Below are 16,341 nucleotides of genomic sequence, written 5' to 3'. Positions count from 1 at the left end.
CAGACCTATGTCAGAGGGAACTGCATGAACACAATCCTGGTCCTACCTTCTACATCTACATCTATGTCTACATAGATACTCCACAAAGCACTATACAATGTGTGATGGAGGGTATCCTGTACCACTACTTCTCATTTTCTTTCCTGTACCTTATCTTCATGGTCCCTATGTGCATTGTATGTGGGCGGCGGTAGAATCGTTCGGCAGCAGCTTCAAATGGCGTTTCTCTAAATTTTCTCAATAATTTTTCTGGAAAAGAATTTTGCCTACCCTCCAGGGATTCCCTTATGAGTTCCCAAAGCCTCTTAGTAACACTTACATGTTGTTTGAACCTACTGGTAACAAATCTACCAGCCCCCCTCTGAATTGCTTCGATGTCTTCCTTCAGTCTCACCTGTTACGGATCCCAAACACACAAGCAGTACTCGAGAATAGGTCGCACCAGTGTCCTATATGCAGTCTCCTGGTGAACCACTCTCTCCTAAAATTCTCCCAATAAAACAAAGTCGACAATTTGCCTCCCCTACCACAGTTCTCGCAGTTCCACCTCATATTGCTTTGAAGGTACTTAAATTATTTGATTGAGTTAAGCAGGACACTAGTAATACTGTATCCAAACATTACAGGTTTGATCTTCCTACTCGTCCACATTAACTTACACTTTTCCACATTTAGGGTTACCTGCCATTCCTCACACTAACTGGAAATTTTATTTAAGTCGTCTTGTATCAGTCACTCAAATTTGACACCTTACAGTACACCACGGCATCATCAGCAAACAATTGCAGATTGCTGTACATCCTGTCACCCATATCATTTATGTATATAGCAAAAAACAGCTGTCCTGTCACACTTCCCTGAGGCACTCTCAATGATACCCTTGTCTCTGATGAACATTCGCCGTCGAGGGCAACGTATTGGATTCAATTATTTAAGAATTCTTCGAGTCACTCACATATGTGTGAACTTATTCCATATGTTCTTACCTTCATTAACAATGGGGCACCGTATCAAATGCTTTCTGGAAATCTAGAAGTATGGAATCAGCTTGTTGCCCATCATCCATAGTACTCAGTATATAGTGAGAAAAGGGCAAACTGAGTTTCGCATGACCAATGCTTTCTGAAACCGTGCTGATTTATGCACGTAAGCTTCTCTGTCTCAAGAAAGTTTGTTATATTTGAAGTGACAATATGTTCAAGGATTCTGCAGCAAACAGAACTTAGAAATATTGGTCTGTAATTTTGTGGGTCCATTCTTTTACCTCTCTTATAGACTGGAGGCATCTGCGCTTTTTTCCGGTCGCTTGGGACTTTGTGCTGGGTGAGAGATTCACAATAAATGGAAGCTAAGTAAGGGGCCAATGCTAGAGAGTACTCTGTGTAAAATTGAACTAGGATTCCATCTGGACCTGATGATTTATTTACTTTCAAGTCTTTCAGTTGTTTCTTTGCACCACATATGCTTATTACTATATCGTCTATATGAAAGTTTGTTCCTCATACTTGTACATGACACGTCCCCTCCTTCATCCTGTTACACCTCCATAGCACAATTTATCCCTTAATACAGCTCTATTGCACTTAGATGTGGTGCACACATTTAATACTTGTTTTTAACAAACTTCATTTAAAGATAAACATTAATTTTATATTGTTGAAAACAATATTTTTAATAATCTGAGATTTGTCATCCCTCCCCTCTTTCTTTTTTTCCCCTCACATTTTTTGTAGGAAAATTTACATAGTTTAATTTTCTACTGGAAAACATTTTTGCTAGAAGCTGTGGATTTCAAGTTATGTGAGAAAAACATAAAAAAAAGTTATCTCTAAACATCCTTCCCCTCCACCCACCCTACACCCTGTGCAGAAATTTGTAACTACACATATTTTTTGACCAATCAGCCTTTTTTTGGTCTACATTGACTGGGTACACCTAATACATTGTGAGATGGCTTAGCAGTTATGAGACTGCACTTACGTAGTAGCAATTTGCAGTTATCCATCTGGTTACCCTGGTTTAATGTTTCCTTGGTTTCCCTAAATCATTTCAGGCAAAACAGGATTCTAACAGTTTAAACAAATATTGGGAATAAACCTTGTTTCAGTATTTAAATCTTAGCCTGTTGTTGTCCTAGGTATTATGGTGATAGAGATGGTTGATGGTGAACCTCCTTTCTTCAATGAACCACCACTGCAAGCAATGCGCCGAATAAGGGATATGCCTCCTCCAAAACTGAAGAACACTCACAAGGTAAGTTTGTTGGTGTATTCTAGCTTTGTACCTAGGCATATTTTTAGTTTTCCCCTTTAACAATGGAGATATTTTAACTGATACTGTGACTGTAAGTTTAGTGACCAGCCAGTCATGATCCTTGGTGACATTCTTCTTCTTCTTCTTCTTCTTCTTCTTCAAGTACACTAATTATTTGCAGTGCCCAGCATCACAGATTCAGCAGTTTCAAATAGGATATTCATGGTCATCAGCTAAAATGGCTTCACATCGTGGCGGGGGGGATGGGGGATGGTCATCTCTGGTTCACATAGGTGGTGGTTTAGCAAGCAGCCATTACATATCTGACGTGTACCCTTGTCTTTGATGTCTCCATGATGTTATCTTTCAACAATATACTGCAAGATTGCATGTTGACCTAGCTTGATACACAGGGCATCCTTCTGTTGTGCTGGCTGGGATGTTGTACAGACATCTAACCCATTGGAAACATCTGGTCACAGGTTGCTGAGATCCTGGCATGCATCACTTGTCAGCAGCTAATACCGAAGCCAAGAAATCTGCTGTAGAGTTGAAGCAGCATGAAATGACATACCCACATGTCATCTGAGCTCAGTTCAGCTTGGTGCTCAGCTGGATGAGAGTCATTGACACAATCAAAGTGACAACTCTGTGTATACTGAACTTCACATCTTGTGTACCCTCAAATAATCTGCAAATTTAATTTTATATTTTGATGTTTCTCTCAAAATTGATTTTGGTGCTTCTTGCAGCATTTGTAAATTTATACGCATCGGACTTGTAGGAAATTCGAAGAAAAACCACATATCTGAAACTGTTTTGTAATTATATTATTGTGTTTTTGTATCCGTAAAAATATTAGCTCTCCAGTACTATTGACACATTCTTCTCATAAATATGCAGGTCTGGTTGACAATTCTTAATAGAGCACAGGATTAATTAATTGCACTTTCATTAAATAGATAAAAAATGTACTCACCAAGTGGCGGTAGAACACATGCATAAAAGATGGTTGTAATTGTCAAGCTTTCAGAGCCAGTGGCTCCTCCTTCAGGCAGAAGGGCTGAAGGGGAAGGAAGAGGAGTGAAGGAAAAGGACTGGAGAGGTCTAGGAAAAGCAGTAGATTTCGGGAAAGTCACCCAGAACTCCAGGTCAGAGGGACTTACTGTATGGGATGAGAAGGAAAGATTGATTGTTGGACAACTGTCTTTTATGTGAGTGTTCTGCTGCCACTTAGTGATTAGCTTTTTTATCTATCCAATTAAATAATTTATATAAAAAACAAAGATGCTGTAACTTACCAAATGAGAAAGTGCTGGTATGTTGATAAGACACAATAAAAAACGCACAAACACACACACAAATATTCAAGCTTTTGCAACCCAAGGTTGCTTCATCAGGAAAGAGGGAAGGAGAGGGAAAGATGAAAGGATGTGGGCTTTAAGGGAGAGGGTAAGGAGTCATTCCAATCCCGGGAGCGGAAAGACTTACCTTAGGGGGAAAAAAGGACTGGTATACACTTGCGTGCGCGCACACACACACACACACACACACATATCCATCTGCACATATACAGACACAGGCAGACATGTGTAAATGCAAAGAGGTTGGGCAGAGATGTCAGTCGAGGCGGAAGTACAGAGGCAAAGATGTTGAATGACAGGTGAGGTATGAAGGGTGGCAACTTGAAATTAGCGGAGGTTGAGGCCTGATGGGTAACGGGAAGAGAGAATATATTGAAGGGCAAGTTCCCATCTCCGGAGTTCTGATAGGTTGGTGTCAGTGGGAAGTATCCAGATAACCCGGACGGTGTAACACTGTGCCAAGATGTGCTGGCTGTGCACCAAGGCATGTTTAGCCACAGGGTGATCCTCATTACTAACAAACACTGTCTGCCTGTGTCTGTTCATACAAATGGGCAGTTTGTTGCTGGTCATTCCCACATAGACGGCTTCCCAGTGTAGGCATGTCAGTTTGTAAATCACGTGGGTGCTTTCACACTGGGCTCTACCTTTGATCGTGTACACTTTCTGGGTTACAGGACTGGAGTAGGTGGTGGTGGGAGGGTGCATGGGACAGGTTTTACACCGGGGGCAGTTACAAGGATAGGAGCCAGAGGGTAGGGAAGGTGGTTTGGGGATTTCATAGGGATGAACCAAGAGGTTACGAAGGTTAGGTGGACGGCGGAAAGACACTCTTGGTGGAGTGGGATGGATTTCATGAAGGATGGATCTCATTTCAGGGCAGGATTTGAGGATGTCGTATCCCTGCTGGATAGCCACATTCAGAGTCTGATTCAGTCCCGGAAAGTATGCTGTCACAAGTGGGGCACTTTTGGGGTTCTTCTGTGAGAGGTTCTGGGTTTGAGGGGATGAGGAAGTGGCTCTAGATATTTGCTTCTGTACCATGTCGGGAGGGTAGTTGCGGGATGCGAAAGCTGTTTTCAGGTTATTGGTGTAATGGTTCAGGGATTCAGGACTGGAGCAGATTCGTTTGCCACGAAGACCTAAGCTGTAGTTGTTTGTAGTTATTTAGTCAGAGATGACTATTGTTCAATGACAATACACTCTCAGTTCAGAGATATCTGAGAATAATATTTTCAGTCAGTCTATGTAACATTTGCATTTGTGTGGTATTTCATTAATTTCAAACACAGGGACCTGGAATATTTTGTGTTCTTGAAATAAGATACACAGAAATCCCACATATTTTTCTCTAATGAACTCTTCATATCAATGATATTGCTGCGAGATACATTGCTAATTTCCTCACTGGCTGCATACATGCAAATATTCACAGCGTGAAACGACCACATCTGCCATCAACTGATTCATAATGGATACTAAACTTTTCATTGTTTCAATCACAGGCTCAATTACGAAGCATCATTTCATTTATTTTTAATTATAGTAATGAAGCACTGAGAGGTTCTCGGCAAAGCAGATCCCATCTTCTTGCAGCCATTGGCTAAAATGTGGTGGTGGCCTGCACTGCAAAGCACCTTGTTCAGAGAGAAGTATGATGCTATATTGTCAAGAAACTCCATGTGAAACAGAAAACAAACAAAATTGTGTGACTATCTGGAAATAAATCTAACGTAAACACATTGGAAAAAAATGTAAATACCTACCTGATGTTGCTCAGGCGCATTAGATATCATTGTTACTGCCAGTATGTGTAAAACTACAGTTTTTTCCCTACTGTAAGTACAGGCACAATATTCGTTATTTGCTGTTCCATTTGGTTTTCCAATTTTGATTGCCAGCAGTATTTTAACGTACATTGAATGAATGCCTTTTTTTCTTGTGAGCTGTTTGTAAAGATTGTCAGTTTTGTTCTCTCGAACTACTTCTACAACTTCATTATAATTACTTCAGAACCCAGAATTACTACACCACTTTCCTGTTACTAACTTGTGACATGAGAGTTGACTTAACAAATCATATGTTCTCTCATCGTTACTCATTACATTAACCACATTACATGACTACATTCATCATTCAGTATACTGAATAATAGTACTCTGTCAAAACTTCATTTTCTGTCTTTTACAACATTCTACTGCTAATATAACAGTGGTTTGGAAGGCCGTGCATCTCCAGGGGTAAATAGCAATCTGCAGAATAGTCTTTATCCCTCCGAGCAGGTATTTCCTCTCACAGAGTCACTGAAATCACCTTCTCTTGATGGAGGCATGTGTCATCCCATGATAAAGCTCACCATGTGCAAAAATAAAAGTGAAAGCAATTCACAATATCTGTACCTTTATATTTGGTATGTTATTTTATGTTTCTTTTTGTATCCTTTATATATATGAGGTCTGTTCAAAAAATTCCAGAACTTTGTCCACAAAATTGTTCTACGCTTACCTTTTATTTATTGTGCATGGTCTCCTTCAAAATACTCACCTCCACAATTGATACACCACTCCCAACGATGTTTCCACTTCTGCAAGCAGTCTTGGTATGCCTCTTGCTGGAAACCTGCAAAGCGCCATCTGCGAATTTTCTTTTATCTCCTCTGTCGTTGCAAATCTTTGTCCTTTCAACAGGGTTTTCAATTTTGGAAATAAAAAAAGTCTGCTGGAGCCAGGTCTGGAGACTATGGAGGATGAGGCAGCACAGTGATTTCGATTTTTGTGCAAGAGTCACATACCAACAGGGGTGAATGTGCAGATGTGTTATTTTGATGCAAGAGCCATGAATTGTGTCAACATGTTTCAGGTCATTTCCTTCTCACATTTTCATGCACGTGTTGCAACACATCCCGAAAGTACTATCAATTAACAGTTTGTCTCTGTGGCACGAATTCATAATGAACTAATCCTTAAAAGAAAAAGAAACTATCAGCGTGGCTTTGACATTTGATCTCACCTGATGAGCTTTTTTTAGATCTTGGAGAACCTCTCCCAACTAATTGTGAAAATTAAACCTTGGCATCAACATCATAACTGTAGAAACACGTCCCATCACCAGTTATTATTCTCTTAAGGAACATCTTGTTTTCATTTGTGTAATCCAAAATCTCTTCACAGATGGCAAGGCGAAGGCCTTTCTAGTATTGACTCATGAGCCGTGAGATGAATTTGGCAGCAACGTAGCAACATGATGTATTCCAAGATTCTGTGTCAGGATTTCATGACATGATCCAACTGAAATGTTACATTCTTCTGCAATGTCTTAGACAGTCAGTCTCTGATTGGCACGCACAATTTCATTAATGTTCCTGACATGATCATTGTTGGAAGATGTTGAAGGGAATCCTGAATGATGGTAATTGTAGACACAAGTGAGCCATGTGAAATGTTCATAACCCTGAGTGTGGCTACATCACTGTGGGTTTCCTGCATCATTTGATGTGTCTCTGTAAAGGTTTTCTTGAGTTTCAACCAAAATTTAATGTGGATTCATTGCTTCTCTAACTCTGCCAACTCGAAATTTGCAAACTGTGTGACACATCATTCTACTCAGTACAGAACTGAACAATAACTAACAGGCACACAGCAATGAAAATTCTGACAGTTACATATTAAACACAACTGTGTACAGGGATGCCAATCACATTTCACTCCAACACAGCATTGGTGTGGAATTACAAATGTTCCGGAATTTTTTGAATAGACCTCGTTTATAAATAGAATCGCTTGCTGCACTGCTGTCTGTTGGTTTGGGTTAATGTCAGGAACTACTGTAGGGATTTTCATGCAGATTGGCTGAACTATGTTGAGTTAGACATCTGATGCTGTGAAAACGATGCCATTGCCATCTAACAGTGAATGGCAGAAACACTTGGAAACACCACTCTGTGTAATTGCACAATAAACTGCACCAGTGGAAAAATAGCAGCATTGCTCATAAACATTGATGGATTTGTGAGCTTCATAAGGAACTAACAGATATGGGCATGATCTTCTTTCCTTAAAAATAGGGAATGATGTTGTGTTCAGAAATTCTTTGCAGATGACAACAGAAGACTTTGAAAGGGAATCGCAATTCGCATTCATAATTCACTGCACGTTATTTGAATAATCCGCAGTGAGTTGCTTTAACTTCAGAGTTCAACAGCACAGCGGATGACTCAATTTTTGGTTTACTGCAAATCAAACCAAGATGCAGATGTAGTTCTTTCTGTGGCAGGGCAAGAGGGTCTACAACAAAGAATATGTGACAAAGAGTTGTAGCAATGAGTCTGAATAATGGGTCAGTGCAGAATGAGATTTACTAGAGGAGTGCTGTCACTAGTTATGTATCTACATCAGGCATGTTGTTTTCTCTTTCACATGCACTGTTTACGTCATTTCAGTTATATGAAAGTGGTGGTCAACATCACTCTATGAATTTTGAGCTTAACTCTATGCAGTGGTCCATAAACAAAATTACCGTTACACCAGACAAGCCATTGGGCTATAGACACTTAATGCTACTCCTGCGAAGCCATGCCAAATAGGTAGTTTTATTATACACGGTTTGTTCAAAAAATTCCGGAACATTCATAATTTTGTGTCAATGGCGTGTCGAAGCGAAATGCGGTTGGCATCACTGCACAAGCCTCTGTTTAACGTGTAATTGCCGGAAGTTCCATTGTTGTATGTCTGTTAGTTATTGTTCAGTGCAGTATTGAGTAGAACATTGTGTCACACAGATTGCGAATTTCTAGATGGCAGAGTTAGGGTAGCAATGCGTCTGCATTAAATTTTGCGAGAAACTTGAGAAAACTGTTATAGACACACACCAAATGATGCAGATGATGATGGTGAGTGCTTAAGCCATATTCAATGGTACGAATGATTCACACAATTTAAAAATGGTCTTGTGGAAGTTAAAGATGACCTTCGTTCAGGATGCCATTCGACATCCGCCAACTGTTTTTATCAGGAATGTCAATGAAATTTTATGTGCCAGTCAAAGATTGACTGTCCGAGAGATTACAGACGAATGTAGCATTTCAGTTGGATCGTGTCATGAAATCCTGACACAGCGTCTTGGAATGCATCATGTTGCTGCCAAATTTGTCTCACAGCTCATGAGTCAAGACCAGAAAAACCCTTGCCTTGCTATTTGTGAAGAGCTTTTGTATCATGCAAAGGAGAACAAGAGTTCCTTAAGAGAATTATAACTGGTCTTGAGACATGGTTCTGTGGTTTTGATGTTAAGACAAAGATTCAGACTTCACAATGGGTCAGGAAAGATTCTCCAACACTAAAAAAAGCTTGTCAGGTCAAAGCCATACTGATACTTTTCTTTGACTTTGAAGGATAAGTTCATTATGAATTCCTGTCAGTGGAACAAACTATTAATAGATGGTACTACTCGACACGTGTTGCGAAGCTGCAAGAGAATGTGAGAAGGAAATGGCCTGAGATGTGTTAACACAATTCATGGCTCTTGCATCACAATACCGTACCTGCGCATTCATCCCTGCTGGTTGCGACTCTTGCGCAAAAAATGAAATCACTGTTCTACCTCATCCTCCACACCTGGTCCCAGCAGACTTTTTCTTGTTTCCAAAGTTGAAAACCCCATTGAAAGGATGAGATAAAAGAAAATTCGCAGACTGCACTTTGTACGATCCAGCAAGAGGCGTCAGGAGTTGGAAATGGTGGTGAAAGTGGTGTATCAATCGTGGAGGAAAGTATTTTGAAGGAGACCATGTACAATAAGTAAAAGGTAGCAGAGAAAAGTTTTGTAAACAAAGTTCTGCAATTTTCTGAACAGACCTCGTATAAACTAGCTGTAATTGGCATGTGTTGCATTGCGATAGAAAGAAAAAAAGTGTTTTGTTTTATAATCTGTTTATTGAAGTGCTTTTGAACACACAATATTTTTGATTTTTCTGTCTGGTGCCTACATGAATAAGTCAGATGTTTCCAAATGTAAGAGCAAGCCATGAACAGTTCTCCATGTGCGAAGCATGGATTTTTCAAATTTAGGTCACTTCTTGTAGTGATTGTCCCTGTGCTATGTTGGTGGCGGCAAATGTGAGTCACACTGGAAACTGCAAGCATTTGAACTCAAATGGCATATCTGTTGAAATCATTGGGGTGTGTGGTAATAGTACATCTTCTCCTTAAAAAATTCCTTTTAAGATTGTAGCTTCGATAATATTATTCATTATCTTTTTCACTGCAAGCCTGGTACCGTTGCAGAGCTCTGGTGGACTGATATTTCTGAGCAGAATGAGAGGCACGTCAATTTTAAATATCAACAAGTGCGGCGGCATGCCTGAAAAATTCAAGAATTCAGTCAGATTATTTATAACTCACCTTGATTCATTACAGATGTCAAAATTTTAAATCAGTAAGTCAAGAATTTTCCAAGATTTGCTTTTAAGAACAACTGAATAGAAAACGTAAATGATCCTAATGGCAAATCTTGGAAAGTTCTGACTGATTGATTTGAAATCTTGACACAGCGTTGCATTGGAATACACCCATAGTTTAATATACTTTAAAAAATATACATATATCTAAAAACAAAGATGATGTGACTAACCAAATGAAAGTGCTGGCAGGTCGACAGACACACAAACGAACACAACATACACACAAAATTCAAGCTTTCGCAACAAACTGTTGCCTCATCAGGAAAGAGGGAAGGAGAGGGAAAGACGAAAGGATGTGGGTTTTAAGGGAGAGGGTAAGGAGTCATTCCAATCCCGGGAGCGGAAAGACTTACCTTAGGGGGAAAAAAGGACGGGTATACACTCGCACACACACACATATCCATCCACACATATACAGACACAAGCAGACATATTTGAAGACAAAGAGTTTGGGCAGAGATGTCAGTCGAGGCAGAAGTGCAGAGGCAAAGATGTTGTTGAATGACAGGTGAGGTATGAGTGGCGGCAACTTGAAATTAGCGGAGATTGAGGCCTGGTGGATAACGGGAAGAGAGGATATATTGAAGAGCAAGTTCCCATCTCCGGAGTTCGGATAGGTTGGTGTTAGTGGGAAGTATCCAGATAACCCGGACGGTGTAACACTGTGCCAAGATGTGCTGGCCGTGCACCAAGGCATGTTTAGCCACAGGGTGATCCTCATTACCAACAAACACTGTCTGCCTGTGTCCATTCATGCGAATGGACAGTTTGTTACTGGTCATTCCCACATAGAATGCATCACAGTGTAGGCAGGTCAGTTGGTAGATCACGTGGGTGCTCTCACACGTGGCTCTGCCTTTGATCGTGTACACCTTCCGGGTTACAGGACTGGAGTAGGTGGTGGTGGGAGGGTGCATGGGACAGGTTTTACACCAGGGGCGGTTACAAGGATAGGAGCCAGAGGGTAGGGAGAGTGGTTTGGGGATTTCATAGGGATGAACTAACAGGTTACGAAGGTTAGGTGGACGGCGGAAAGACACTCTTGGTGGAGTGGGGAGGATTTCATGAAGGATGGATCTCATTTCAGGGCAGGATTTGAGGAAGTCGTATCCCTGCTGGAGAGCCACATTCAGAGTCTGATCCAGTCCCGGAAAGTATCCTGTCACAAGTGGGGCACTTTTGTGGTTCTTCTGTGGGGGATTCTGGGTTCGAGGGGATGAGGAAGTGGCTCTGGTTATTTGCTTCTGTACTAGGTCGGGAGGGTAGTTGCGAGATGCGAAAGCTGTTGTCAGGTTGTTGGTGTAATGGTTCAGGGATTCCGGACTGGAGCAGATTTGTTTGCCACGAAGACCTAGGCTGTAGGGAAGGGACTGTTTGATGTGGAATGGGTGGCAGCTGTCATAATGGAGGTACTGTTGCTTGTTGGTGGGTTTGATGTGGACGGACGTGTGAAGCTGGCCATTGGACAGGTGGAGGTCAACGTCAAAGAAAGTGGCATGGGATTTGGAGTAGGACCAGGTGAATCTGATGGAACCAAAGGAGTTGAGGTTGGAGAGGAAATTCTGAAGTTCTTCTTCACTGTGAGTCCAGATCATGAAGATGTCATCAATAAATCTTTACCAAACTTTGGGTTGGCAGGCCTGGGTAACCAAGAAGGCTTCCTCTAAGCGACCCATGAATAGGTTGGCATACGAGGGGGCCATCCTGGTACCCATGGCTGTTCCCTTTAATTGTTGGTATGTCTGGCCTTCAAAAGTGAAGAAGTTGTGGGTCAGGATGAAGCTGGCTAAGGTGATGAGGAAAGAGGTTTTAGGTAGGGTGGCAGGTGATCGGCGTGAAAGGAAGTGCTCCATCGCAGCGAGGCCCTGGACGTGTGGAATATTTGTGTATAAGGAAGTGGCATCAATGGTTACAAGGATGGTTTCCGGGGGTAACAGATTGGGTAAGGATAGTGAAACATATCGTGAATAACTTCAGTAGTAAAGAAGTAATAAAACAAAATGTTATACCTGGCGCAGCAGTTTCTCACGCACCTTAATGTTTATGATGTCATATCACCTGAACCATATGTTGTACAATGACATAAATTTGCCAGCACTCTTAGTGACATATGTGAATACCATATGCAAAACATGTTGCAAATAAAGTTAGCCATTACAAAGTAATACATTAAAACATCATGCCTGATGTAGTAGTTTTACGGAAAATACAGCAAAAATGTTGTAAGCAATAACCTTTACTTTTCATCATTTTGTATGTGGGGAGGGACGTCAGTGAGAAAATTTTTTGTAAAGATTACAAATTATGTCAATTTTTTTGCCAGTCACTAAGTACTGTCATTCGCAAATAGTGGATACATAAATCTGGGTATTTTTGTGTGCTGACATCACATTTTCTATGATACCATATCTCCTGAATTATTTGTAATACTTTTTTTGGGGGGGGGGGGGGGGGGAGAGTCATATGGAGAACAAATCACCAAAGTTCTGTCGCAGTCAGATGAATGGTTTAGGAATGCATTGAGGATAAACATTCAAAGAAACATTGATTTTTGTTTAAATTGGTAACTATTGGTTGCGAGTATTATTCATTAGCCAGATGATGTAGGGATACGCATCACTCATCTTGTGTGGCCTGTATTGCTGCACTACCACTAGTGAAAAAAGAATAAGGGAATTTTAGTCCTGTACTCGTGCACCATTATTGCAGGTATCACCAAGGCTGCAGGGATTCTTGGAGAGGATGCTTGTCCGAGATCCTGCGCAGAGGGCGACAGCGGCGGAGCTGCTGCAGCACCCTTTCCTGAGGCAGGCGGGCTCCCCGGCACTCCTGGTGCCGCTCATGAGAGGCTCACGCCACAGCAGCTGCTAGTCGCAGAAGCCGACCTCCCGCAGTAACCCGAGTAGTGTATGTTACACAGTCAAGTGCCTGTTTGTGCCATTCCAGTGCACATCTACCTAATTCTACCACAAAATGATCACAAAGTGATCCTTTTTAACACGGGTCTGGTTGAACACAAAGTGGGAAACTATATTCGTGGATTTGGCAGCTTGTGCGTTTATGTCTTCGTCATTTTGAAGAACTTATTGATACTGTGGTGAGATCTGCCTGTGTATAGTGTTTAGTCTCCACATGTTGCTGTTAAGGGTATTGAGCTTGTATTTACCTCAGCTAATGCTTATTGCCCAGTAAATGTGGAATTATGTTGGCAAAATTTCTAGATACAGATGTTGCAAATGTACTTATTGTGTACTGTAGCACCCGGAATTTTATATAATATTTTTATTAGTGAGTAGCAGTAAACAAGACTTTTTGAGAAGTAAATAGGATACTGCATTAGTAACAGCAAGAATCTACCTTTATGTATGTAGGTGTTATTAAAGCTTTCCAAAGATTGGATCGAAGGATGGAAATAAAAATGTATTTCTGTTTGCTGGTATTAATGCAAGTTCTTGAATGTATTTACAAGAAAATAGTTAAGTTTATCTCTCTTCAAGAACATTCAGCATTAAGCAGTAACAGTGATATCGAACTTCCCAAGGGACTAAAACTGTGTGCCACCCAGGACTCCAACTGTAGTTTTGCATTTTGCAGACTTCAATAGAAGAATTCCTGTGAAAGCCAATGATCTGGGTGAAAAGATCTGGTCCAGCACACACTTTTATTCTCTCGGAAAGTTTCATTGCAGCGTACACTCAAGTGTGGAGTGAAACATGTATGCTGGACTGGAAATACATGTTCATTAGGTGAAAAATCCATGTGGAAATTTTCATATGTTCATCACCTTTGCTTGATTGAAAGGTTTATTTATCAAGTTGTGTGCAGCAAATAGGAAACAATGCTCTAAGGCAGCTGTGACAGAGTTCTTTTAATTACTAGAAGCTCATTCACAATGATTTGTGTGTGGTACAGTAAATTCTTCCCATTTAGTAATTAATTGATTGAAATTTGTTGCAACTCATCTATCTTTGTATAGTTGTACAGTCTTTAAGGTGTATGGTAAACAAAATGTGTATTTCCTAATGAAAGGATAAAATGAAGTATCTCAGTGGCCTTTGCATACAATGAGTTAAGATGATATTTTTGTAGCAGTTAAGCACTGCCCTGGCAGTGGGAAACCTTCCTTATGTTCCAATAGAATGGTGTAGGGAAGTCACAGAAAGCGCAAGATGAGAGAGACTGGGGGTTAGATGTCAGTCATTCATGTAAATGTATTGTTGTCTTCATGTTGCAGCATGTCAGTTGATTGGTTATTTGAATTTAGCTTATCTGGGCTGTTCTCATTGCATCTGGATGGTGTTGTATTTGCTGACAGGCACATAAGGAAGACTAAAGCTTTCGGACAAATACATACATAGACATACATACCCCTGTGAACACTGCGTCACCCCCCCCCCTCCTCACACACACACACACACACACACACACACACACACACACACACACACACCACGTGTACAGCTGAGAAAATGATTGGGAGGAGGAGGAGGGCATGTGGGGGAAGGGTGGCAGATGGCTGGGAGGGTGACAGCAAGCATATGGCATAGGAATGTGGGAAGGAGAAGCAACAGGTGCCTGCACCCATACCCTCTTTCCCAAAGCCTCATCTTCCTCTGTCCTGTCAACCCCCCCCACCCCCCCCCCCCCCCCACCCCCCTCTCCCCAACCTCCTCCTCCCTGAAATCCTCTTCCCCCATATCATAATGCAGTGCACAAACTCAACAGTTCCAAATCCTGTGTGTTGCTTTCCTATCCTGTGCACCTGCTGCCTCTCTCTCCCACATTACTATCTTGCACAACTGCTGTCACCCTTCAAGCCATCAGCCACTCTTGCCAATCCTTCTTCCTGCTACCTGCCACTTTTCTCACCTCACCCATGCCATCTGTCAACAATCACCACCCCTTACCACAGTCTGTCTGCTGAACTGCAGTCTTGGCATTATGTATTTGGCTGGTACAGTGTAGCCATACAGGTGTGTGTGTGCGTGCGTGTGTGTGTGTGTGTGTGTGTGTGTGAGAGAGCGAGAGAGAGAGAGAGAGAGAGAGAGAGAGAGAGAGAGAGAGAGAGAGAGAGAGAGAGCTAAGTTGTTTATATTCTGCCATAACTTTCCATACCTCATTGGTGTCATATTTTGCTAGGCTTGGAGCTAATACCTGTTTAATTTTTAAATTAAATTTACTTGTTGTTGAATTCTTCAGACACTGATTCATTTAGGTTTGGCCTTGATAAATTATATTATCTCAGACATTGTGTATATTAAGAAGAGTTAATTTTTGTCATATTTAACAGAGGTCATTTGGCGACCTTGATTATGTATTTGAAGCATTTTCTTTGGCAGCAAAATTTGACAGTGCACTTGATCCTGTTATTATGTTAATGACAGTTGTGTTGTTGTTGTTGCATTGTGATTACGATTTCAATAGATTACATTTAGTCTTTCCCTGCCTTTTATTCTATGAAAGTTTCTCTAATACAGTGTACCTGCACACAATCTCTGAGCTGTAATTACATGTCCACTTGTGTATTCCCATAACATTTTATTCCCTTTCTCTGTGATTTGATGCATTTGTACAGAACTATCTTGTTTTAGTTACAAGAACCTTGCCTGGATTTTCAATTGTCAGTTTTTGTACAAGCACCTTCTGAGAGGGTAAGATTTTGTGGGAGAGTGTTACTAAAACATGAGCATGTTATGTTCTAAAAATAGAAAAAAGATCAGTTTGTCCCCATGTTCCATTATCCATGTGCTGTGATGATTCACCTCATATTCAGCAAATTTCAGGCATGTGCACCTCCTGCCTGTATCCAAAAACAGCAGTCATGAATTTTCCTGTGATGGATTCCCTCTTGATCCACTGTGACAAAACTAAGCTTTTCTCGATGACTGGCTACACTTTTGATGCATCCTTTAACAAGTGGTTGTTTGGACAAAAACAATTTTTATTTACAAAAGTAATGAAATATATTTGTAAATGAAGGTGGTGTTATGAGATATTTGCTAAGATATTGTGCTGTTATCTCGTATAATGTTTCTGAGGGAGAATGGTTTAGTTGTTGTTTTTGTCTTCAGCACACATATATCCAGTTATTTTATATGAATAATCATTTTAGATACATGTTAAAATGTAGAGCAGGCAACAGGAGAGTGGTGAGATTTTATGGTTAAATATCCCTCTTTGGAGTATGTAGACATGCTGTATTTGCTTTCTGTCACACATAAAGTGGAAATATCAACTAACTCTCAAAAGGTAATATGACTGTTTTTC

At 40.8% G+C, this 16,341-nt stretch overlaps 1 protein-coding gene across 1 annotated transcript in view; it reads left to right on the top strand.

The window, feature by feature from the left end:
* The window catches only part of LOC124716826 (serine/threonine-protein kinase PAK mbt), a 127,029-nt gene extending 112,531 nt beyond the window's left edge, over positions 1-14,498 (top strand). The window contains exons 9-10 of the mRNA XM_047243379.1: positions 2,138-2,253; positions 12,784-14,498. Coding sequence (XP_047099335.1) covers positions 2,138-2,253; positions 12,784-12,945 — 278 coding nt within the window. The 3' untranslated portion in view covers positions 12,946-14,498. The remainder of the gene's footprint in view (positions 1-2,137; positions 2,254-12,783) is intronic.
* Positions 14,499-16,341: the final 1,843 nt, after the last annotated feature.

Source organism: Schistocerca piceifrons, chromosome 9 (assembly GCF_021461385.2).
Source record: "Schistocerca piceifrons isolate TAMUIC-IGC-003096 chromosome 9, iqSchPice1.1, whole genome shotgun sequence".
Lineage (NCBI taxonomy): Eukaryota > Metazoa > Arthropoda > Insecta > Orthoptera > Acrididae > Schistocerca > Schistocerca piceifrons.
Note: the sequence above shows the minus strand (reverse complement) of the source record. Positions and strands in the feature narration are given on the sequence as shown.